We start from the raw sequence: 22,824 nt of genomic DNA, 5'->3' as shown, positions 1-22,824 counted from the left end.
ATGGGCAAACAGCACTGGCAAGGCTCCTGCCCCTGGCGTGGGGCTGTTCCCAAGCCTGCAGCTGCAAGGAGCATCCCAGGGCACGGTCTGTGACCAGTGCCCTCGGGGGCCCAGATTTCAACTCTGCAGGCCAGCGGGCCCCTGCGTCTTCCCACTGTCCCTGTCCTCCTCCCTGGCCAGGGAAAGAGGAGGCTGGGGCACAGAGCCCGCTCTGCCCTGCCCTGCGGGCCCGTCTGCTCGAGGCCTCAGTTTCCTGATCTGTCATTAATGGGCGGGCAGCCCAAGGCTTGAAGGGCTCCATGAAGTCCTGGAAGCAGACCTGTGAATCGGAGCACCCGAGGCCTTCGAGTGCAGGGCGCTGCCTGCACCGGCCCCAGCCCCGGGCCCTGAGGGGCGAGTCTGGCCCTTGGTTCCGGGGACAGGAAGTTGTATTTTGGTCCTGGGTCCTGCGGAAGGAGGCAGGGAGAGAATGGCAGCTCAGACCCAGTCGTGTTTACTCGGGCCCGGCCCGCTCTCAGCTCAACAGGCCCATTCATCGGGAGCCCCATAAACCCTTCGGGGCTCCCTGAGGTTCAGAGCGCTGGGACGCCAGGCCCGGCTGCTGCCCCGAGACCTGCTGGGCGCCGTGGGCCGCAGGTGGGGCAGGAATGAGGCGAGACTGGGGGTGGCAGGTGGGAGCCTCAGACAGGCCTTAGTTTCCAAATCTGGGCATTGGAATAATGGTTCCTGCCCTTGCATGTGGTGGGGCCACTGGGAAAATCCAGGGGGGCCTTAGTGGCTGCGGCCCTTCAGTCCTGAGAGCATGTCCTCAAGTTGTGTGGTCTTTGATGCCAGTCTGAGACCACAGTGGCCTACACCAGAGTGGACTTCCTTGTGGAGACCCCCAGCCGGGCCTTGGGTGTCCACTGCCGACCCTGGCAGGCGGGCAGCCCCTGGCCCCGTGGGTGTGGGTTCACGCCCTGCCAGGGGCCAGAGGTCTCTTGTCCTCTCTGTGGCTCACTTCTTCATCTGTTCAACCGAGATCCACTTCGGAAGTGGAAACGCGGGGACTGGGTGGGGACCTGGGGCCGCCTCACCCCGGGAGTTCTTCGCAATATGGCCCTCCAGCCGGTGGGCTAAGGGATTGCCCTGTGGGCCCTCAAAATGGACTGGAGGCGGCAGCAGCATTTGGTGGGAGAACCATGGCTTGGACCATGGCTTGGGGCCTGAGCGCTGCCCAGCTCCTGAGTGACCTTGAAATAATCCCTTCTTCATCTTGGACTTGTCGCCCTGCCGAGGGCTGGGTTAGCGTGGATGTGCTTGCAGACCCCCACTCAGGCCTGGGGCTCCTGGGCGGGCAGCTGAGTGGTGGGAGGGAGATGGTGGGGGCAGGACCTCCCACCCCAGACCCTCTTTCAGCAGCGCCCCGCATACCCCCCCAAACCTGGCCAACCATTCGCAGTGGGGGTGAGGATGGGGGTGGGGAGGGGGCGCAGAAGGGAGTCTCATTTTCCAGACGCCTTCCGCCTTCTGGTGGGGTGTGACTTCCGGCCCCAGTGGCTATAAAATCCCCAGTAGCCTGGTGGGTCTCTGGTGGGGGAGGGGCCCAGGGGTCTGCGACTCCGAATACCCCTCCCAGGTCTGTTTGACACGTGTTTCCGCTGCTCCTGGCTGTGGGCTCCTGCTGATGCTATTTATAACCTTTAAGAGCTCCTGCCGACTGCAAAGTTTTCTTAAACTCAAAATATCACCAAGGTCCTGGGCACGCGTTCCAGAGGCCGCTGGGCCCTGCGGTTGGAAGGGACGAGGGGCCAGGAAGGAGGGGGCAGCAGGGAGGGCGCTGGCTCAGACACTGGTCCTGGCTGGGGGCTGAGCTTGGGAGACCCCAGTGGGGGATCCTTGCGTCTTGACGCTGGGCTCTGCTTGGCCCGGAGGGACCCTCCCGCTAGGTGGTCCCTGGTCACACTGGGCCATTGGAGGATGGCTGGGCCATCTTTCGGGACCTCAGTTTCCTCTCATCCCGAATGCCTCAGGGGACACTAGCCGGGTGAAGCAATGAGCTGGCAATGACACTGGGAACACGTCGGCTGGGACCAGGGCTCTGTCCACCGGCCATCCAGCACCCGGCACAGAGCCTGGCCCAGAGGCGCTGTGGACGTTGGCTGAACCAGCCAGAAAGGGGAAGCACTTTGGGGAAGTTTATAAAACTGTGTGTGGGAAAGCGACGTCCAGAGAGGGGCAGTGGCGTGCCAGAGGTCACCCAGCCCATCCAGACCAAGTACCCGGGCCTTCCCGACACCGAGGGGCCTCTGAGGCTCCCTGCAGCTGTGGAAGAGGCTGAGGGGCCCTGACTGGGGACAGGTGAGTTGCCACCTTAGACGAGGTTCCGGGGAGAACAGGAGGGTGGCCTTGAGTAGCTCAGACACCCCCCCGGAGCTGGAGGGATACTGGCCGCCAGCCTGCAGGGCGCAGGGAGGGCAAGATGCCTCCCAAAGTCCCACACCCAGCTCCTGCTTGCGCTGGGCCACGGTCCTTAGGGGTGAGTGAAGAGCTCAAGCCCCACGTCCCAGGGAGAGAGCAGGGGGCCCAACAACCCCGGACTCAGCCGTGGGCTCCGTAGGGAGGCTGTCGTCTAGGCTGCTGTGTCCTCACTGCGCCCCTTTCCTTCCCGGCTCCCCAGCCTGTGAGGGGTGGGCAGAGACCAGGAGTGCTGGCCTCAAGCCGGTCCAGCGCACCTGTCCCTGCCGGCAGCACCTCCCCGCTGCAGCCAGTCCCGCTGGAAGAGCAGAGCTGGGTTCCTGGTGGAAGGGTGGCCACCCTGCCCCTCCGACTCAGGGCTCCATATCAGTTTTCCAGTTCAAACCTGACCACAGAGGGCTCTTTGGGGGCAGAAGTGGTGAGGAAGTGATGACCGAGCTGAGAGGAGAGGGAGGAGAAAGACAAGTGTTTTGGAAGGTCAGCCCTGACAAGGCCACTTCTCTGCCCAAAGGCCCCCCGGTGGCCCCCTGGATCAGGTCACGCCTTCCCTGACCAAGCTTCCTGTGAGCTGGGCTGGGCTGGGAGACTCGGAGCCCCGCCTCCAGGAGCCACGCCCCGGGGCCCCGGGGCCCCATGACCCTGGGGTCCCATTGCCTGAACCCTGGGCCAGCTCTCACCTCTGCTCCTGCTTCTCGCTGGGCTTCCCTTCCCTCCTCCTGTGCCTGAGGTCTTCCTGGGCCTGCCCCCGCCCCCAGCAGAGTGAGACCTTGGCCCTCCTGATCCTGGCCTCCTGAGGGCAGGGGCTGCGGCCTCTCTGCGGTCCCTCTGCGTCCGCCACGGTAGAAAAGTCCTCCATCTTGTCCCATGCCTCTCCTGGACGGGAGAGTTACTGGCCAGATCTGTGAACTTCAAATACTCTGGCCCCCTGTCCCCTCTTGTTTCTTAGTTGCTATGGGGAGGCCCCTGTCTTCTGAGCCTCAGTTTCCCCACAAAGAGGGAGGGAATCACAGGATCTCAGGAGGAGCCTCCTGAGACCTCTGGATGGGTCCTGCCAGGTGTTGTTAGAGAGTTCTCCTCCGGGGACCCTAGGAGGTCAAACCGCCCGATGGAAAGTTCTCGCTCCACCGGGGAGCAGCCCAAGGGTCAGGCTGCAGGGACTGCGGCCAGACTGGCCTGGGCTGCAGGGAGGGCACACCTGGGTCTTCCAGCCCAGGCTGGCTCAGCTGTCCCTGAGGCCGCCGTCCTCAGCAGGACCATGGGGGTGGGGAACAATGGGGACAGCACATTCTCTCTTTGGACCCCAAGGTCAGGCAAGGGTGGGGGGCCGGAGGTGGCAAGGGCTTCTTGTAGCCAAAATCAATGGTTCCTTTCCATGGTTCCTGACCCCAAACTGTATCAATAGTGATGATTAACTGGCAGGGGCCATGAGCATGCTCAGTGGGGCTGAAGGAGACGCCTCTGCACCCACCACAGAGGTCCCTGTCATCCCGTCAGACCAGGACTCCTGCAGACAGGACCCTGTTCAGATGGGTGGGGTTTGCTGACAGGCAAGGCTGGGCGGTGGGGGCGGTGGGGGACACAGGAAATCCCCTTCCTCCCCGCTCTCTGCAGCCTTGGATGCACCCTGTAGCTCCACAGAATCCTGCCCATGCTTCCCCTGAGGACTGGTCTCCGAGCCCCAAGCCCCAGCCCTCTGCGGGGCACTGAGCCCTGGGGCAAAGTCGGTGCAAGGGGACGAAGGAGGAGACTCAGGTCCGAAGTGACTGTGTGAGGGGACAGCATGCCTGCTGAGCAACCCAAGACTGCGGCCCACTGCACGGGTGTGCACACTGGCGTCTCCAAAGGGGAAGAGGGCCCAGGAGTCAGTGACGGGACCGGGACCCAAACTGGGTCCCCTGCTGGCTCTGACAATGGATCCCAGGACCAGCACCCTTGGTCTGCTTTGGATGGGGCATAATGCGCTGGTGTCCCCTAACATTTAGGACCCCCCCACCTGCCCAACAGCTTCTCCACCCAGCTGGGCTGCAGACTTCTCAGAAACAGTCTCTGGCCATTAGTCCTGATGCCACACCTCCTAAGGCGCCCTAGGCATCAAGTCTAGATGCCACAGGGAGCTGGGTGCCTGGGGTCACCCCGTCCATTCACGCCAGGCCCTGTATTTGGGGGCCCTGGGCCGGTGCCGGTGTGAGGGGTCACTCCACATTCCTGAGTGCTCCTGCGTCTCTCGTCTCCTGCGGTCTCCTCCTGCCCCCAAGGCCAGCCTGTTGGGGCCTCGCAGTCCCCCGCCACCCCTCTTTCCCTCGTGCCTTCCCTCCGCCTGCTCCGGGGTCCGGGATCTGGGGAGGAAGTGGGCCGGGAGCCTTCCAGAGAGCCCTTTCCCACGAGAGCCGAGCCCTGACCCCATCCTTATCTGGCCCGGGGATGCCAAGAACAACACAGATGCTAAGGCTCGCAAGCCCCGAACTTGGGGACGCCGACCTTTCCAGGCTGGCCCAGCTGCTCTGCTCCGGCCTCTGTCTCCCTTCAGCGAACAGGGTGGGGGGAGGGATGGCCCTTCCAAGGAGCAGAGGAGGCGGCGATGGCAAGGCCCCAAACACCCCGACGCACACGATGACACTCACACATGCGCGTACACTCACGTGGCCACGCAGACCCCTCCAGGCCAGCCTGCTAAGGTTCCCAGATTTCTTCTGGCCTTCAGCCTCTCCCCTGCCTCCAGGGCTCCTGATTCCCACGCGGGGCTTTCTGTACTGTGAGCCCGAAGGTGTGAGGTGTCAGCTGCATGCGTATGTAAAGGCATGCGAGTGCGTGTGGATACGGGCGCCCAGGCATATGAACGCTTGTGCAAAGGCATCTGGATAGCCTGAGGATTTGTGTTTAAAGAAGAGTGTCTGTCCTTGGTCCAAGCCCCCGAGAGCCAGGGCCCCCGTGTGAGGGCGCACGTGCGGGTGTGTATGCACAGACCCCCGGTGCCGGTGGAAGGCGACCAGGCAGGATGCAGGGTGTGCAGGGACTAGCGACTCTCTCCAGACACATAGCCACACAGCAGGGCAAGATCAGCCTGCTGAGGTATCCTCTGAGTGCGTGCGTGTGTGCGCGCATGTGCGTGTGCGTGTGTGCGCGTGTGTGCGTGTGTGTGTGTGTGTGTGTGTGTGTGTCTTAGACATCGCCACACGGGTGGGTGGGTAGATGTGTAAATACCCACACAGGCAGGTACCGGAATTGACCCTAACTATTCCTGGCTGGGGGCTGGGGCCGTTTTTAATGCAGCTCCACACCCTGGGCCACAGAAGGTGTTTGTGTGGCCATCGAGGACAAGGTCACAGCTGGTACTGAGTGGGGTGGGGTGGGGACGGCTCTGGATCTGCTGGAGCCACCACAGGTAGGTGGCATCTAGAAGGGGGACAAAGAGGGAGGAGCTGCTGCTTCGGCTGCCATGGCCTCTGTCGCCTGCTTGTCTCCCCTTCTGCCACTGCCCCGCCCCGTCTGACGCGCCCTCCCTGTCCACTGTGGGACACGTGAGCGTGCGAGGCAGGTGAGGACGAGTCTGCCTCGCATGGGTGAGGAGCCGAGGTCCGGGGGAGGCTGTGTGCCCTGTGTGTGCGACGTCTGTCCTGGGCCTGCCCTTTGTCTCTGAACTGGCTCAGCAGCCCTGTCCCCCCTGGGTCTGACTCTGCCCCCCCTCTGCGGTGGCCCCCGTGTCTCCCCTCCACGGCAGGGGGGTCCCCGCTCCAGGTCCCCCAGGCCAGCCCCGGGGAGCGGGCTCCTCCTCTCAGCGGCGTGCACTGTTTGCCTGAGACAGTCGGTCCATCCAGTCAAACAACCACCCGATTCAGACCCCTCATCTGACGGACGGGTTTTTTTCCCTCTGCTAAATTTACTTGCATTTTTGACTGAATTGGCCATTCAACAGAGGTTGTGTCCACATGCCCCCGCCCCGCCCCCGGCCGGCAGGGAGCGGGCTCACAGATGGACATGCACACAGAGCCGAACTCAGACACACTTGTGGTCACAGTCTCGTGTGACACACGTGAGCACACAGGAGGACAGGCGTCCACATGATCACATGTGATACCATCCTTGTGCCCACAGTGATACGTGTGGCACACACAGATGGCACCCGTCTACATGGTCACACAGACACTCACCCCTTGTGCCCGGGTGACCGTGTCTGTGCCCTCAGACCTGCTCCGGGGAAGTCGCGGGGAAACGGAGGCCGGGGCCGAGCCCCTCCCGCGGCCCGGGCAGCCCGCGGCTCGGCCTCCGTCCCCCACCCCGGCCAGCCTAGGTGGGGTCCCTGGTCATCTCGGGCCGCCGCTGCTGAGCCCCTGCGAGCCTTAATAGCCGTTCCCAGACCCCGATCCTAAAAGGGGACTCTTTTTTTTTCTTCCAAGGACAATAAATATTTGCTCTTCGGGAGACTGCTGGTGGGAGAGTACAGGGTTTGGCCCAGCGGCAGGGACTGCCCAGGGCAGTGCAGGGAGGCCACAGGCCACGCCGGGGAGGGCCCGGGCCTCCGGAAGCCACCTCGCCTCCTCTCCTCTGACCGCAGCCCCAGACCCCTCGGCCCCAGGCCTCACCCCTGCGAGCCCTTTGTCCGTGGGCGCTCACCCTGTCGACCCCCACCCTTTCCCATGCACTCAGGGTACCTGGCCCCGATTTGCAGCCTGACTCTTTGGGCTAAATAAGGGGTTCCGCGTCCCCAGACACATGTCCACTCTGCTTCCTTAGACGGGCCCCCGAAGGCAGGGCCGACATCCCCTGGGCCAGGTCTCGGGCCAAGCGCACCCTTCAAACTGGGTCCCTGAAGGCAAGGCAATGCCCTCCTTCCATAAGGGACCAAGCCTGGCCAACTGGGTCCCCCAGCCTGTCCCCCATGAGGCACTGGTCCCTGGAGGATCCTGCTTGTCCACCCCTCCCTTCTGCTCATTTGGGCTCCCAAATATAGCGGCCATGGCCACAGCCGGCCAGGACACCACAGCCCCAAGCGTCAGCCCTGGGCCGGGATCAGAGGGGCAGGAGCTGATTATAGGTCCCTGGGCCAAACCCCGGGCTTGCCTGCCAGCCCACTGGGCCCTGCCACCCCCACCCCCAGAACCACAAGGTTGGAGCATCTGGTCCCCGTCAGCACAGTGGGCAGAGGGAGGGGCCTGAGGGCTGTGTTTGGCTTGCTGAGGACAGAGTTGTCTGTGTGTGGCGTGGGGGCGGCACGGACGGGCTGCGACTCGGGGCAGTGACGGTCCCCTGAGCCAGCATCGCGGTGCCCCTCCAGTAGCCGTGGTACAGATGAGGAAGCTGAGGCCAGGAGGAGCCAGGCCCAGCCTGGAGAGGCCGTGGGGAGCCTCTGCCTCCCCCTTGGCCACTCCTTCCAGTCTTTCACGTCCTGGGCCGCGCCTCCGGGAAGCAGGCCACATCCTGTTGGTGGCAGAGCGGCCCTGCTGGGAAGTCCTCCTTGGAGTCAGACTCGTGCCCAGAGCTGCGGGAAATGGGCAGACATTGCTCTGTTCTGGGCCCTCGTGGCTGCCACGTGCCACCTTAGCCAGAGTTGGGGCCTGGGCCCCCATCCGTGCAGCTGGCAGGGACTGGGGCCCCCCGCGGGGTCTGTGTTTATGGCACCCAGCGCCGGGTGGTGGGTTCCCGTCTATGCGGATACACACGTGTGCCCTGGGGGGTGACCGGCAGCCCATGGACCTGCCGGCGCGCCTGCTCGTGCCCAGACGGGTCCTCAGGACCTGCTGCACAGCAACATTTGACCTACTTCTAAGGCTCTGGGTCTGGCCCAGGCCGCGTTCTCGACTCCTCCGGGAAGTGTGGGCCTGCATCCCAGCCCGGAGGCCGTGGGCCAGGAGGGGCGGTCCGGGGCGGGCCAGGGCGGCCTGCAGAGCCTGCGGCCAGGGGGACAAGGGCACGTGGGGAGCCAGACCCTCCTTCCCTGCGCTGCCTCCTGGGCCCAAGGGACAGCCAGACCTCAGCCGTCCCTCCCTTGCCTCATGCCTCCACGTGGCCACCTATCCGAACTCCCCAAGTTGGGCCTGATGGGAGGAGGGACGTTCCTCATGCCCCTCTGAACGTTACCAGGAGGATCTGCCGAGCTCTCACCCCTGCCATTTGCCAAAGCTTTGCCCCTCCAGCCCACCCCGCCCTTGTCGGCCGAGCAGCGGGCGGTGCCAGTCTGGGAAGCCAGCAGCCCCTGTCCTGGTCTTGGGTCTGAGGTCTGGGGTTTGGCCTCGGCATTCTGGGATGGGGAGTCTGGGTCTCCTGAGTGGGCTCTGGTCCTGGGTTCTGGTTCTGAGCTTGGGGTTCAGATCCTGAGACTTGTGTCCTGGTGTCTGGGTTTGGGGTTTCGGCTTCCAGGTCTGGAGGAGAGGTAGGGATCCTGGGTTCTGGGGTTTGGGTTCAGGATCCAAAGGCCCGTTCCTATCTCTTCCACGCCCCCTGCTGGCCAGCCATCATGGTTGTCTCACTGCCCACGCCAGGGGGTCCCCTGTACCCCTTCCCCCTGTTGAGAGGACTTCCAACCAACAGATAGGAATCGCAGGCTTGAGTTGAGGTAGTGGCAGGGGGGCTTACGGGCAGCCACTGGCCGCACTGCTGACCCAGGGTGCCCCCTGTCCTCACCGGAGACTGCGTCAGTGAGCCAATCCCCTTTCTCCCTGTCACCCCGTACTCCTCTCCATGGATGGGTTTGGCAAGGGGGTCCTAGGTCTCCTGTGGGAAGTGGGTAAGTTGACATGTTTGGAACTTTTGCTCATCCAACATGTATCGAGTGCCTACTGTACACTGGGTTCTGTTCTAGACTTGGGGATACAGAGCTGTGGAAGAATAAAAATTCCTCCTGTGCCAGCTGGTACTCTGGGGGGTGGGGGGATACACATAAGAAACAGGAGGACAGAGAAACAAGCCCATTTCAGGGTGTGCAAGGGTGAGGAGTCAGGGTGAGAGACAGGGCAGAGGTCCAGGGTAGTCTGAGGAGGCTTCTTGGAGGAGGTGACATCCCTCTGTGACCAATGGGTGACCTGCAGAGAGCCCGGGCAGGGGGAGGACACAGCCTGTGCAAGGCAGGGAGGCTGGACAGAACCGGACGGAGGCCAGTGTGGCCCTGGGGTCTCCTGCCTCCATTCACAGACCCCTCCGAGGTTGGGCCCCCATCTTCTGCAGCATTCCCCTTGGCCGTGTAGGGAGGGGGACGTCAGGTGGGTACCCCTGGACAGGCTCTAAAATGTGGCACGTGTGAGCCTGCATCAGATAGAGCCACCACCTGGATCCAGGATCTGGAAGAGCCCAGGGCGTGGGACGCAGGCCTCTGCCCAAGCCCCTCGGCTCTCTAGGACCCGCAGAGCCCGCTGGGATCACGCCTGCTGGGTTGCTGTTCCTGCAGGACGTGGAGCTCAGGCTGGGACCTGGGAGAGACGAGAAACAGGCCTCGGCGTGGCCTGTCCTGCCCACCCCCTGCTTCGCCCGGGGCCTCAACAGCTAATCCGGCTGGCAGCCCCGGGGGCCCTGGGGCTGCTCGGGCTGGGTGGGCTGGCGTTACTTAGGGTTCGAGAGCGGTCCTGCGGGGGAGCCCTGGGCCGCTGCTGCTCCCAGGGGCCAGCGCTCAGGCAGAGGCCCAGCCCAGCTTCCCTCCGAGCCCTGGATGGGTTGGGAATGGGGGGTGGAGGATGGCTCTCTGAACTGTGTCCCCCCTGCCGGACCTCATCTTCCCTGTGTGTAAAAGAAAGACAGCAAGACACCGCATCCCCAACCTGTTGACGGGCAGAGGAAGGTGGCGCTGGCTGGCCGCCGAGCCTGCCCACCCCGCAGCACGAGCTGAGGCCCAGGAGGCCCCTGTCACTCGCCCACCGCTGTTCAAGCTGATGTTGGGTGGTTTCCAAGGGGTGGCAGCTGTGTGTGAACAAAACAAGATGGGGAGTCTGGGTGGCTCTGCCCTGGGCCTCAGTTTCCCCAGGGTGAATGAAAGGGTTTGTGTGGGGGGGGTCTCGCTGGCTGTGCCCGTGGGTGGCTGGAGCCGCCGTGGGACACCCAGCTGCCCCAAGGGTCGGCAGGCCTGGGCCGTGGCACGGGCACTCCGTGTGTCCCCCTCCGGCTGTCATCTCCTCTTGTGGTATTTCTGGCTCGTCTCTGCGGACCCTTCCCCACCCCTTTCTTTCTCAATACTCTTGCCAAACATCTGGAAGAAAAGTGAAAAACTTGCCTCCCCCCAGCACCGGATGTTGTCAGATTTCCTGCTGCGGGGTGTTCTGCCCTCCAGATGAGGGGAGGGATGTCCCGTGTCCCTGCTTGCAGGGACCCTGGTCCCCTCCCTGGACTGCCGCTCCCCTCGCCATGAGGCTGAGTGACAGGATGAGACACCCGGGCCCAGCAGGTAGAGGCCAGGTGGATCCTCGCCTCCGGCTCCAGTTGCAGCTCCGCACGCGGCACATTCCCAGGTGTCTGGGGGTTGGCGGGGGCTGGTGAGGACTGCCTCTGAAGTTTCTATCAAAGGCTTCAGGCACTTAAAAAATAACAAGGAACACCTCCTTCCCACCCCCCGCCCCAGACGCTGGGTAAGGAATGGAGCCCAATGTGTTTGCAAGATGTCCTCCCTCTCAGAGCTCTGTGCCTGGAAGGGCCTCATGCCGCCTCAGCCTTCCCTGCTCCCCCCACCTCCCCAGATGGTGGCCCAGCCAGGCTGCACTCTGTCACTGTCTTCTGCTGAGGTCTGGGCACTCCAGGGTGCACCGGAGGTAGGAACTAGGCTGAGCGTCCTGAGCTGGGCACCTGGGGGCAAACCACACAGCCCCCTGGTGTCCCCAGAGAGGCGGACCATCCCAGGGCCCTCAGCCCCTTGCAAGTGAAGACTGGCAGAGGGAAACATGGGGCGCTGGGAGCAGCATCTGAGAGACCTTCCTGGAAGAGGGAGCACGAGGGTAGAGCCTTGAATGTACCAAGCAGAGGAGGGGCAAGGCACTCTGGGTAGAGGGCACAGTGTGCATGAGGGCCTGGCGGGACGCAGACCCCGAGGAGTGTGGGGAATGTGGGCCAAGGGGGCTGCTGAAGAGAAGCAGTAGGGAGTGAGGGGGAAACCCCAAACTGGCCTCCGCTGTTGAACTGGGCTGGACCGCTGCCTTTGAGGGTGAGGCGCCCACTCCATTGCCTCTTGGGGTGTTCTTGGGGGCCCTCGGGCTCAAGGCTGGGGCTGAAGCTGCCTGATCGCCATGACACACACTGACACAGAGACACCCGGACACACACACACAGGGCTGACACGCAGAGCCAGGCGCCACCCCCGCCCCCACAGATGCGGCTGTGGCGCACATGGACCCCCAGAGAACACACGCTGATACACGCACCCTCCTATCATAGCCACACGGAGCCCTCGCGCATACAAGCAGCCAGACACACAGAGACCACGCACACGCACGGGCACACGCGCACAACCCCTCCCCCCAGCATAGACGCAGACGGAAGCCTGGGAGTTCAATGCACAGATGGGAAGTTTCACTCCAGAGGTGCCTCAGGTGATCCAAGTCCTTCTGCCCCCAACACAACGCACACCGGTTCCGGCCTTTGGTACCTGTTGGGTGCGTTGACCTACTGAGGAACAGCAGGGCCCTGTGCATGTGCATTTGAGGGTGTGCTTGCTGCTGAGCAGTGGCCTCTGTGCTCCCCTCCCCCTCCCCCTCCTCAACAGGTGATTGGGAGGAAGGGACAGCCCTCCCTCTCCCCCACCCATTCCTGAGCCTGAACAATGCCCTCCCCAGGCCCCAAAATAGCCCCTGAGCCTGGCCAATGCCCTTTTATGGCCCTGTCCCTATTGTGCACTATGGGGGTGGGGCTGGGGGCAAGAGGTGTCCAGGATAAAGGCCGAGGTCCCGAGGCTCACCTACCCTGCTCTCTGCTTCCTTCTCTCCACCTCTTTTTCTGTGCTTACCGCTCCCATGGCCCCCAAAAAGCCAGATCCCAAGAAGGAAGAGCCCAAGCCAGCCCCAGCTCCTGCCCCCGTCCCCGAGCCTCCCAAGGAGGACGTGTTTGATGCCTCCAAGGTCCAGGTGGGTGCGGGAACTGGGTTCCTGGGGCTGGGCTTCTGCAGGGAGGGCAGGGCGGGTAAGTGGATCCCAGGGTGGACTGACCCGGCGCCAGGCCAGGCCCCAGAAGGGGAGCAGTGAGCTGATGCTGGATGCCTCTGTGCAGGGGCCAGACAAGCCCTGGGGCTTCAGGCCTCAGGAGGCTGTGGCGGAGGGGGGGTAGGCAGACAACAGCAGGGCTCCCTAGGGCTGCTGGAGGGGATCTTTTTTTTCTCTGTAAAGATTTTATTTATTTTCAGAGAGGGGAAGGGGGGGAGAGAGAGAGAGAGAAAGAGAGAGAGAGAGAGAGACATCTATGTGAGAGAGAAACATTGATCGGTTGCCCGTCTTTTGCACGCCCCCAGCTGGGGACCTGGCCCACAACCCAGGCATGTGTCCTGACGGGCAATGGAACTGGCGACCTTGCGGTTCTTAGGCGGTTCACAGGCCAGCCGCTCAATCCACCAGCCAGAGGGCGTCTTTCGCTTGCCCTTCTCCCGGGACCTCACTCACGTCCTTGGGGATTCCTGGCACCACCTGCCCCCAGCCCTGCAGCCAGGCAGGGATCCTCCTTGCCCAGCTGTGGGGTCTCAAGTCCATGCCAAGTTCCCTAGAGAAGACAGGGTGGGGAGTCAGGGAAAGCGAGGCCCCTGCTCAGGCTGGGTCATACTCACCCCAGCCAAGGTGCCTGAGCCCCAGAGCTGGGAGGGCCTTAGCTTCTAGGTGAGGACACTGAGGCACAGGCTGGATAGATTGTGAAGGAAGCTGGTCTTGAGCTGAGACCAGTGGCCCCAGGAGCCCTTCCCCAGCTGTCTAAACTTGGAGGACGAGCCATGACTCCCACCTGTGGCATTTGCATAGCGGCACGCACCCTGCACCCTGCCTGTTCCCTGTTCTTGGCTGGCCCCCAGCCACTGCGGCCTGGCTGCTGGCTGAGGCAGAGCCCTCCCAGCCCCTTGCAGCTCCCACAGGCCCTGCCCGACCTGCAGCCCCTCTGCACAGATCCAACTCCTATTTGAGAGTCCTTCCTGGAGGCCGTTACGTTGTCCCTCAAGACATGGGTTCGAATCCTTTCCCTGCTCCGAGGCTTGGTTTTCTTGGCTGTGGGATGGGGCAGTGGCCCTCCTCGAAGGCTCATATCTAGTGCTCCAGGGAGTTGGCTGCCTGACCTCTGGCCACCTCTCAGGCCTCTGGCTTGTGTCCCACAGCGCCCCCCCCCCCCGAGGGTCCAACCACCCTGGATTCTTGACAGCATTGTCCTGTCTCACTTGATCTGAGATTGGCACACAGTCCCTTCCAAGAGGAGGGACTAGTGAGGCCCCTCATGTGTGCCCCACCCCCTCAGGCTGGCTGGTGAAGGGCAGGAGCCTCGCCAGGAACCCAGGGGACCTAACGTCAGCAGGCTTCCTGGCAGAGGTGCAGCTCTCGGGGGACAGGGAAGACCTCCAGGGCAGGGCGGCAGGGGCAGGGTGTCCCTCTCACTGGTGTGTTAATGGAGGCTGGCAGGGCCCCAAGAGAGCAGAAGCAGGAAGGGTGCCAGTAATGTCCCCCTCTGCCAAGCTCCTTTCTCTCCTACAACCTTGACCTTGGGGCAAGTGACTGTAGTGATAAAAATAGTCCTGGTATCTGATGAGGAGGGGGAGACCAGGAGGAGACCAGGTCCCAGGAGGCCTCCTGACCTCGGGTGGCCCTGAGGTGGCCTCAGCAGCACTGCCCTGGCTCCCTGCCGTGCTGCACGCTGGGGCTGCCCCTCCCTCATGGACAGAGGTGCGCAAGGCCCAGGTGCAGGCAGGCCATGTGAGGGACCACGCCCAGCCTTGAGGGCCCTGTGAGGGCAGGCACATGCACGCACGTGTTTGTAAGGCACATGCATGCACACATGTGCATATCACACGCACCCCCCCTCCTGTTGAGATGAGCCCAGGCCAGTTCTGCCCACTGGGCCCCAGGCGTGGTCGGGGGGCAAAGCCAGTCCGGTCAGATCTGTGGCTTCAGGCACATCTGTCCAGTACCAGAGGCATCAGGTAAACCCCGCCCTGAGCTGCGACTAACGGCACCGGGACTTCCTCCTCACCATTCCCCACCAGGTGTCAGGGTTGGGTGCCCGTCAGACCGAAGGCCTTCAGGGCAGGCAGGTAGGGAGAGGGAAGGAGGCTGTCAAGGTGGGCGGCAGTGGGGGCTGGGATGCTGGATGAAGACAGGCTGGGACCGCGGTGGAGCTGAGGCCTGGGCTGGCCACGAAGTGACCAGGAGGGGGCCTGGCCCTGTCCTCCGAGCCAGGCACTGAGCACGTTTGGGGTCTCCTTTCAGATCGAGTTTACAGCGGAACAGATTGAAGGTGAGTGGGGGTCTTGACCCTTGGGGCTGCAGGGCTGGGCCTGGGGCCCCACTCTGAGAGTCCTGCCAGCAGTGTGGGTGGGTGCGGGGTGCGGGGCGGGGCTCCCGCTGGGCGTGTCCACAGCTCACGCTCTTTCCCGGCAGAGTTCAAGGAAGCCTTCATGCTGTTTGACCGCACGCCCGGCGGTGAGATGAAGATCACGTATGGACAGTGTGGGGACGTCCTGCGGGCACTGGGCCAGAACCCCACACAGGCCGAGGTGCTCCGTGTCCTGGGGAAGCCAAAGCCGGAAGGTTGGTACATCTAACCTGAGAGCTCCCCACTAGCGCCAGTTCCCCAGGGGACCACCAGGGGGCGCTGCCACCTGTGGTGGGACAACGCAGGAACCTACCTGCTGTGCATTGTCCTCCCGTTGCCTGGATGAGGACACTGAGGCTGGTGTCAGGGGATGCTGACAAGGTGACAAGCAGTGTTTCTTTGCTGTCCCCTCTGGCCCCGTGACAATGAACCAGGCCTCCTGGTCAAACGGGACTGACGACAGTGCAGACCAGCCTCAGCGGCCGATGTGAGAGCGGATCAGGGGCTCCCACTGCCCCTTCCTGTCCCCTCGGTATCTCTCTGTGGGTCAGGGCCAGCTTCGCTTGCCACACTGGCCAAAGAGGGTGCAGTTCAAAGGTCCCAGGGACGATTCAAAAGTCCCAGGGGAGGCCTCTGTTGGCTCAGCGGTTCCAGACCAATCACAAGGGGCAGGTGGGCGGGGCTTGTAAAAAGATGAAACTGGCGAGGACTGTTTCCCAACGCCGGACCGCCGGACCGAGCGAGCGCCAGTTCTCCCTGAGAACGGCAAAGGCTGATCCTCGGCTGATTGTGAAGTGCCTCGCGCTGGCGGAGCGCTTTGTCGGTGGCAGGCTGGTGCAGAGCGCTCTGGGGACTGTGTGCAGGCGAGGGCTCCGCACGGCGAGGCCCAGGGGAAAGGTCTGCCTGGGCCTCACGACCATTTCTCCTCAGATCTTAACTCTAAGATGATGGACTTCAACACGTTCCTGCCCATGCTCCAGCACATTGCCAAGAGCAAGGACACGGGCACCTTCGAGGACTTCGTGGAGGGACTGCGGGTCTTCGACAAGGAGGGCAATGGCACGGTCATGGGCGCCGAGCTCCGCCACGTTCTGGCCACGCTGGGTGAGGGCAGCCTCCCCCACTCCGCTCCCCCTTGGGGGGTGGGGCCTCCTAGGGGAAACCACACTGCCGCCCACCCCAAGGCCTGTGTCTCATCTGAAATGGAGAGTGACACAGACAAGGTGCATCTATGGCAGGTGACAGAAACATGGGTGGTTTAGAAATGTTGGTGGTGAATAAAGGAAGTTTGTTGGTGTAGTTCACAGAGCCGAAGGGAGATAGGGACAGGCCGGGCTCAGGGTGGGGCTCAGTGGCACGTCCAGAGGATCAGCTCCGTCCTGGGGTTCATGGGCTCGTGGGCAAGATCAAGGGCCCTGTCACCTGAGTGGCCGAGTAGATCACGTGCCTGCCACTCCTTCTCTAGGAGACTTTTTCCTATAGCAAATGTGTATGGAGCACCTACTGTGTGCTCAGACCCGTGCTGGTCCCTGGGTGTGTGTGTGTGGGGGGGGGTGCGGTGGGGGACAGGAACTGCGGCTGGCATTCCAGAGGGGGCCCAGCACAGCTCACACGCAAAAATACAGGGACAGCAGGGCGCCTGACTCGCCAGGGGAGGAGCGGTCCCCTCCCCAGTCACCCCCACCCCTGGTTCCCAGCTCACCCCCCATCCCCAGCCTGTTGTGGATGGAGGAGAGGGTGTGCTGCTGACTTGAACGCCAATGTGGCGCCGTTAGGACAGGCCGAGGCTCGGAGGGGGCACCAGGCCTGTGCCCCAGGCCCTGCCCTTTTTGACCCATCACTGACTCTCCTGGCCTCAGAAAGGGGGGTTATGGTCAAGGCCTAGCGAGCCGCGGTGGCCATGCCAGCACGAGGGGTGGGACTGCTGGGCAGGCAAGCCCGCCATCCCGAGGGGCCCGGTGCGTCCGACCTTTCGCACCGCTGGGCTGTGCTGACTCGGCCTCCGGCCCCGTCAGGTGAGAGGCTGACAGAAGAAGAGGTGGACAAACTGATGGCGGGGCAAGAGGACTCCAACGGCTGCATCAACTATGAAGGTGGGTCCGAGGGCAGGAGGCCTTCGGGGGGCCTGGGACCCTAGGTTCCTGCCCTTGGCCACCCAGGGCTGAACCGCTGCCACTCACTGTCCCCTTCTTTCCAGCGTTCGTGAAGCACATCATGGCCAGCTGAGCCTGTCACCCCAGGTGAGACCCCTGATCCCTCCCAAATTGCAGCCACCTCGGCTAACTCCGCCTTGCTGTCCCTCTAGCCCATGCCTCTGTCATCCAAACCCCTCTTCCCACCGCCCTATCTTCACCAACTCCAGTTCTCAGTTGACATCCTGCTGCCTCATTTGACCCCCTTCGCCGTAACCTGTGACCCCTTTGCTCTCAGGGATCCTGGGGAGGCCACATGGGGGACAGCGGGCGATGCTGACATCCGTGGCCTGGAGCGGCGGGGAGGAGGGGGCGCATCGAGGCTCGTGCGGCAGCTCCCTCCGTGCACCCCTGCAGACCTGTCTGTGTGGCTGTCACCTCCCACCCCGTCAGGCTGCATGCGCCTGTGCCTGCCTCTGTCCCCATATCACCCATGGGCCTACGAATAAATGTCTTTTTTCCTTCCCCCTCTCCTCTCCTTTCTTTCTCTCCTCCCTCCTTCTCTCCTTCCTTTCATCTTCTGTCTGCTCTGTGGCCCTTTGGTTGACTTCTGTAAATGCCATGGGCCAGCGAGCCCTGGACAAAACAAAGGCCTCTTGAAATGCTGCTCACCTCGTCACAGCTGCCCCGTGGGGCCCGCCAGCCCTGCGAGGCTGGCCCGCAAGACACTGGGTGGGAGCAGGGCCGAAGGTGAAGAGGCCTGGAGGCCCCCCTTGCTCTGCTTGCCCCCTCCCCCCTGAGACGGCAGCCGGGCGGTGGCCCCTCACACAGAGATGCTGCCGGGAGACTGAGAGCACTGTCTGAGCCGTCTCATCCCACAACCAGCAACTGGGGCCCGTGGGGCCTTGGCCCAGAGCCACCGCCGACACAGGTGGCAGAAGTGAGGCCCAGAGCAGAGAAGGGCCTTGCCTGAGTCAGAGTGGGAGAGGGTGGCAGGGCAGCGGCTAACTTTGTCCCACCTGTCAGAGCCAAAGACGTGTTAGACGCCTGCCTGACTCAGATGGGGAAACGGAGGCACTTCCGCCTGAGCTGTGGCTCTAGGCCAGAGGAGAAGGCCTTCCTGGGGCAGCACCCAGTGTCTACCAGTGAGTTCCCCAGCCCTGGGCTTCTCAGCAGAAGACAAGCATGCAGCCCCCAGGTGTGCGGCGGCGCTTGAGATAGAGGCTGAGGAGGAACCCAGAGTCAGGAAGAGGCTGAACAGTCAGTGCGTGTGTGTGTGTGTGTGTGTGTGTGTGTGTGTGTGTGTGTGAGGGGGTGTGCGTGTGAGTGAGAGTTGGGAGGTGTTGACATGTTAAATAACGAGGCTAGTGATTATCTGAGAAGGTAATAGTTGGGTAAAGATTTAACCAAGAAGATGTAATATCCAGAATATATAAAGAATTCCTGCCCAGACTGGTGTGGCTCAGTGGGTTGGGTGTCGTCCTGCGAACTGAAAGGTCACTGGTTTGACTTCCGGTCAGGGCAGATGCCTGGGTTGCAGGCCGGGTCCCCGGTTGGGGGTGTGAGAGGCAACCGATCGATGTTTCTCTTGCACATCGATGTTTCTTTCCCTCTCTCTCTCCCTTCCCCTCTCTCTAAAAATAAATAAATAAAATCTTAAAAAATTCCTACAATTCAACAACAACAAAATGAACAACGCGATGAAAATATAGGCCAAGGATTGGAATAGACATTCTCCAAAGAAGATACACAAGTAGCCAATATGCCCATGGAATGATGCTTAACGACACTAATCGTTAAGAAAATGCAAATTAAAACTATAATGAGATAATGCGTCATGCCCATTAGGATGATTATTATCCAAAAAAACCAAAACAAAACAGAAAACAGCAAGTGTTGACCATAATGGAGAGAAATTGGGCCCCTTGGGCACTGCTGCGAGGCGGCGCAGCTGCTATGGAAGCTGCTGGCGTGGAGCACCACACAAAACTAAAAAAGTAATTACCATATGACCCAGCAATTCCATTTCTAAGCACAAACCCAAGAGAACTGAAGGCAGGGACTGGAAGAGATGTTCGCACACCCATGTTCGCAGCAGCATTACCCACAGTAGCCAAAAGGCATAAACGGCCCAGGCGCCCATCAACAGAAGAATGGGTGGACAAAATGTGGTGTATACATATAATGGAATAGCATTCGGCTTTGAAGAGGAAGAGAATCCCGATGCATGCTACAACACGGATAAACGTCGAGGGTATTGCGCTAAGTGAAATAGGCCAGCCGCAGAAGGACACATGTTCTGTGGGATTCCACTTACACGAGGTACCTGGAGTAGTTAAACTCACAGAGACAGGAAGTAGAATGGTGGTTGCCAGGGGCTGGGGAGAGGGGGAGTGGGGAGTTTTGCTACAGAAAAAGGCAAACAAGAACGAGAGGAGAGACGGAATGTCTTGGGCTGGGCATCCCGAGCAGCAGAGCTGAGACAAAGACCTGAATGCGAGCAGTGTCCGTGGAGGCGACCATGCCGGGAAGCGTGGGAGCGTGGCTGGGAAGGGGCTGCGGTCCTGCGGGTGCCGGGGAGCGAATGGCTCTGTGGGCAGTTGGGGCTCAGCCTCCCTGGGGCCCCCTAGGAGATGGTGGAGTTGTCCCACCAATGGACGAGGCGACCGGACCATTGATTCCTGGACCCCCATCGGCACAGGGCGGGCAGGGCCGCGGGAAGGCTGGACCTCAGCATTGTCTCTGGGGAGCTGCAGGGGCCGCCCAGGGAGGAGGGCACAACGGTCCTGAGGTGGGAGCGGGAGGTGACGAGGGGCCCGTGGGTCTCGGGAAGCGCTTCGCTGTGTGTTCTGGGAGATGGTTTCTTGGCATCTCTGGGGCTGCTGGGTGGAGAGCGGGCTGGGGACACTAGCAGAGGCCAGGCGGTGGGCGGGGCGGGGGGTGGCCAGGAGAGGAGCAGCTGCATCTCGGCCCCGTGGAGATGGAAGGCAGCGGTCTGATCTCGGTCATTGCAGACAGCATTCTCAGCGACATCTCAGGCAGATTTTGAGTTCCTTTTCCAGATGAAGTCCACTCCAGCCTGAGATGCGGTTTAGGGGCAGGAGGGGCCTGGTCGACCCTCTCACGCTGCCTCATCTGGTTGGCCCGTGGCGCAGGGAACAGAGGCACCTGCGGCCTCACGGTGGTGGCTCAGCTGGTGGCGGTGCCTCCATGTGGACGTATGACCTTGCTGGGCTCTGGTTAGCCTCCCTGGCCAATTAGTGCCTGAGGACCCCTGCAGAGAGAGCAGGACCCCCCACTTTGGCCCTAATCAAGACAGGGAACCACCTGATGTGGCCAATGCCCTCTGCGTAGCCCCCAGCTCCTGTCTGTCCCAGCCACCTCGCTCCCGGACCCCCAGCCCAGAACGGCCATGCTCCCCTTCAAAAGTCCCCAGGCACCGCAGGGGACTGGGTGGTCCCAGGCTTTTTATTCCAGGGGTGTCCTGGGCTTGAGTCCTGCAGGCAGGAGTCGCCCCTGTTCTCAGTCATCCCCAGGTCAGAGAGAGCGGGGCACAGGGGCCGGGGCGGGGGACTCGGCTGCTGGAGCAAGTACCCTCCTCCCTCAGCATCCCTCCACCTGCCTCGGCTGGCGGGGTGTGCGTATTTCTTTGTGTTCCTGTGTGTTTGAATGTGCCCATGACCACAGAGTGCCTGTGAGTGTGAGCGCCGTGTGTGTACAGCTGTGTCTGCATGTGCCTGTCTGTGCTACCACGTGTGTGTTATCTCCGCGTGTGTCTGTGTCTGTGCGTGTGCCTGAGTGTGTACGTGCTGGGGACTCTGCCGAGTCAGCGCTGGTGCTGAGCGGGCGGCGCTGCCAGCCAGCCTGTGGCCTCCCCACAGTTGCGTAAACACTGGTCCCAGCTCCCCCCTCAAGCAGGGTGGTCCGGCTTGTGGCCCCGTGGGCTGGCGGAGAGCGATGGGAGGGGTCAAGGGGTTTGCCCCCCCTGTCAGCCTGGTCCCCTCCATACCTAAAGTGCCATGTCACGTGTCCCACGAAGTGGGGGTTGTTCTGGGGTCTCTCTGTGTCTCACTTTGCCCGTCTGGCCTGAGGCCTGACCTCCAAGGTCTCTCTAAGGTTGCAGGAGCATTCGCCTCTGCAGTCCTGGGCTAGCCTGAACCAGAAGGTCCGTGGGGCAGCCAGGGGGCTGAGGATCAGGCACCAGAGTTCAGCTTCAGGACCCCAGAGCCAACAGTCCCTCCTCTGCTCTGATGTCCCCGCACGGATGCCCATGGCTCTTGGCAGCCTGCCACACCCTGCATCCTCTGTCCGGCCACCATCCACAGGGATACTGGGTCACCACTGGGACACGGGTCACGTGGCACTGTGTGGGACCCAGGAAGGCCGCACATTCAGGCTGAGGTGAAGGCAGGCAGGGCCTTGAGGAAATCAAGTATTGGAGGAAAGTCGTATCAGGTCACCAGAAAGAAAGAAATCAGACTGCGGGGAAGAGAAATGGGGCTCTAGGGCCCAGATTCCTAGCGCTCAGCTGCCGGGTGGTGGGCAGAAAGCTGATAACGATCTTAAAAGAAATCAGGGGTTAGAACAGAAGGGTCCAAGCAATGGCGTGTATGAAATCAGAGGGGCGTGGAGATGAGGTGGGAGGGGAGGAGGAGGAGCAGAAGAAACTGGGACACAGTGCGACAGGCGGACCTCCTGCCTGTTGCATAAGTGGGTGCTGAGGGTGCCAGGCCGGAGTTGCCAGGCTCTGCTGTTGGTCCTGAGCCCTTGGGCAGTGGGGAAGGCTGCGGGGAGGGGGCAAAGATGAGCCTTCCCCGGGGAGGGGGCCAGTCACAGCCTGGGTCACGCTGACCCGGTCACCCCCAGATCGGGACAGCCCCAGCAGCAGGAAAACCCCAGACCCTGAACCCACTGACCCAGCTCAGAAGTAGCTCCCTGGGGTTCTCCCAAGTCCCTTCCAACAAGCCCCAGGCCTGTCCTCACCCAAGTTTGGGGGTTATTTGTTCCCACCCTCCCAAAGCCACACAATCCTGGTTTGCCCAGATGCTGACAGAGCACAGCTGGAATGTGGAGTGCGTGTGAGGGTGTGCGCGAGGCTCCCCAGGGCCGGCCGCCCCACGGCCCCTGCGGTCCCGGCAGCCAGGGCCCTCGAATGGGCAGGGCCTAGAGGGTCAGGTCTGGGAAGGGCCCCCGCCTGGCCCCTCCTCCCCAGCCTGGCTGAGGAGGCCCGAGATTCCACCATTTTTTCCCAATCTTTTGTTCCCTTCTCTGGCCTCTGAAGCCACCGAGGCCTCGGTGAGAAGGGCTGCGTCGGCGGGTTTTCTAGAGGGTAGGAGATCTGGAAGACTCCGGAACTCCAGAGATGGGAGACAGAGCTCCCTGGAAAGCTTCAGGTCTTGGCCGACTTTCTGATTTTTATACTGTGGTCCAGCCGAACACGGTCACCGCTTTTCCTCCATAACTGGTGTGCTCCGGGTCTGGAGGCCTCTGTTTTCTCTCTCCTCCTCACCTCTCTCATCTCTCTCCCCTCCTGGTTTCTTTCCCTTCCCTCCATGGTGCTTGGAAGCCACTTAAAGGTGCCCTAGAATAACATCCCCAGCTCCCAGCTAACTGGGATAGGTAGTGAGAACCCTGTTCCAAGGGGTGTGCAAGCAGGGGCGAACCAATTCTAGTCGGGGAGGCTCCAGGATGAGTTCTTGCTCTGGGAGAGATTGGAAGCACTTGGGCACCCCAAGGTCAAGGGCCCCCCTGGGAGTTTTCATGAGAGGAAACT

At 62.2% G+C, this 22,824-nt stretch overlaps 1 protein-coding gene across 1 annotated transcript; it reads left to right on the top strand.

Annotated features, from left to right (window-relative positions):
• The first annotated feature begins 12,282 nt into the window (after positions 1-12,282).
• On the top strand, positions 12,283-17,576 carry MYL3 (myosin light chain 3). The gene is made up of 7 exons (XM_054594799.1): positions 12,283-12,488; positions 14,814-14,841; positions 14,985-15,134; positions 15,850-16,023; positions 16,935-17,012; positions 17,117-17,159; positions 17,350-17,576. The coding sequence occupies exons 1-6, from the start codon at positions 12,378-12,380 to the stop codon at positions 17,143-17,145; spliced, it is 570 nt and encodes a 189-aa protein (XP_054450774.1). The 5' UTR covers positions 12,283-12,377; the 3' UTR covers positions 17,146-17,159; positions 17,350-17,576.
• The last annotated feature ends 5,248 nt before the right edge of the window (positions 17,577-22,824 follow it).

The sequence above is a fragment of the Pteronotus mesoamericanus genome, unplaced genomic scaffold (genome assembly GCF_021234165.1).
Source record: "Pteronotus mesoamericanus isolate MK-2021 breed Mesoamerican mustached bat unplaced genomic scaffold, CSHL_Meso_final scaffold_533, whole genome shotgun sequence".
NCBI classification, from domain to species: Eukaryota; Metazoa; Chordata; class Mammalia; order Chiroptera; family Mormoopidae; genus Pteronotus; species Pteronotus mesoamericanus.
Note: the sequence above shows the minus strand (reverse complement) of the source record. Positions and strands in the feature narration are given on the sequence as shown.

What these genes read in the sequence shown, in the direction of transcription:
- MYL3 (XM_054594799.1), top strand. Translation starts at nt 12,378, where the DNA reads ATGGCCCCCAAAAAGCCAGATCCCAAGAAGGAAGAGCCCAAGCCAGCC. An exon ending in GGGGAAGCCAAAGCCGGAAG is followed by an intron (nt 15,135 to 15,849) that starts GTTGGTACATCT and finishes ATTTCTCCTCAG; the next exon opens with ATCTTAACTCTAAGATGATG. An exon ending in CCACGTTCTGGCCACGCTGG is followed by an intron (nt 16,024 to 16,934) that starts GTGAGGGCAGCC and finishes CGGCCCCGTCAG; the next exon opens with GTGAGAGGCTGACAGAAGAA.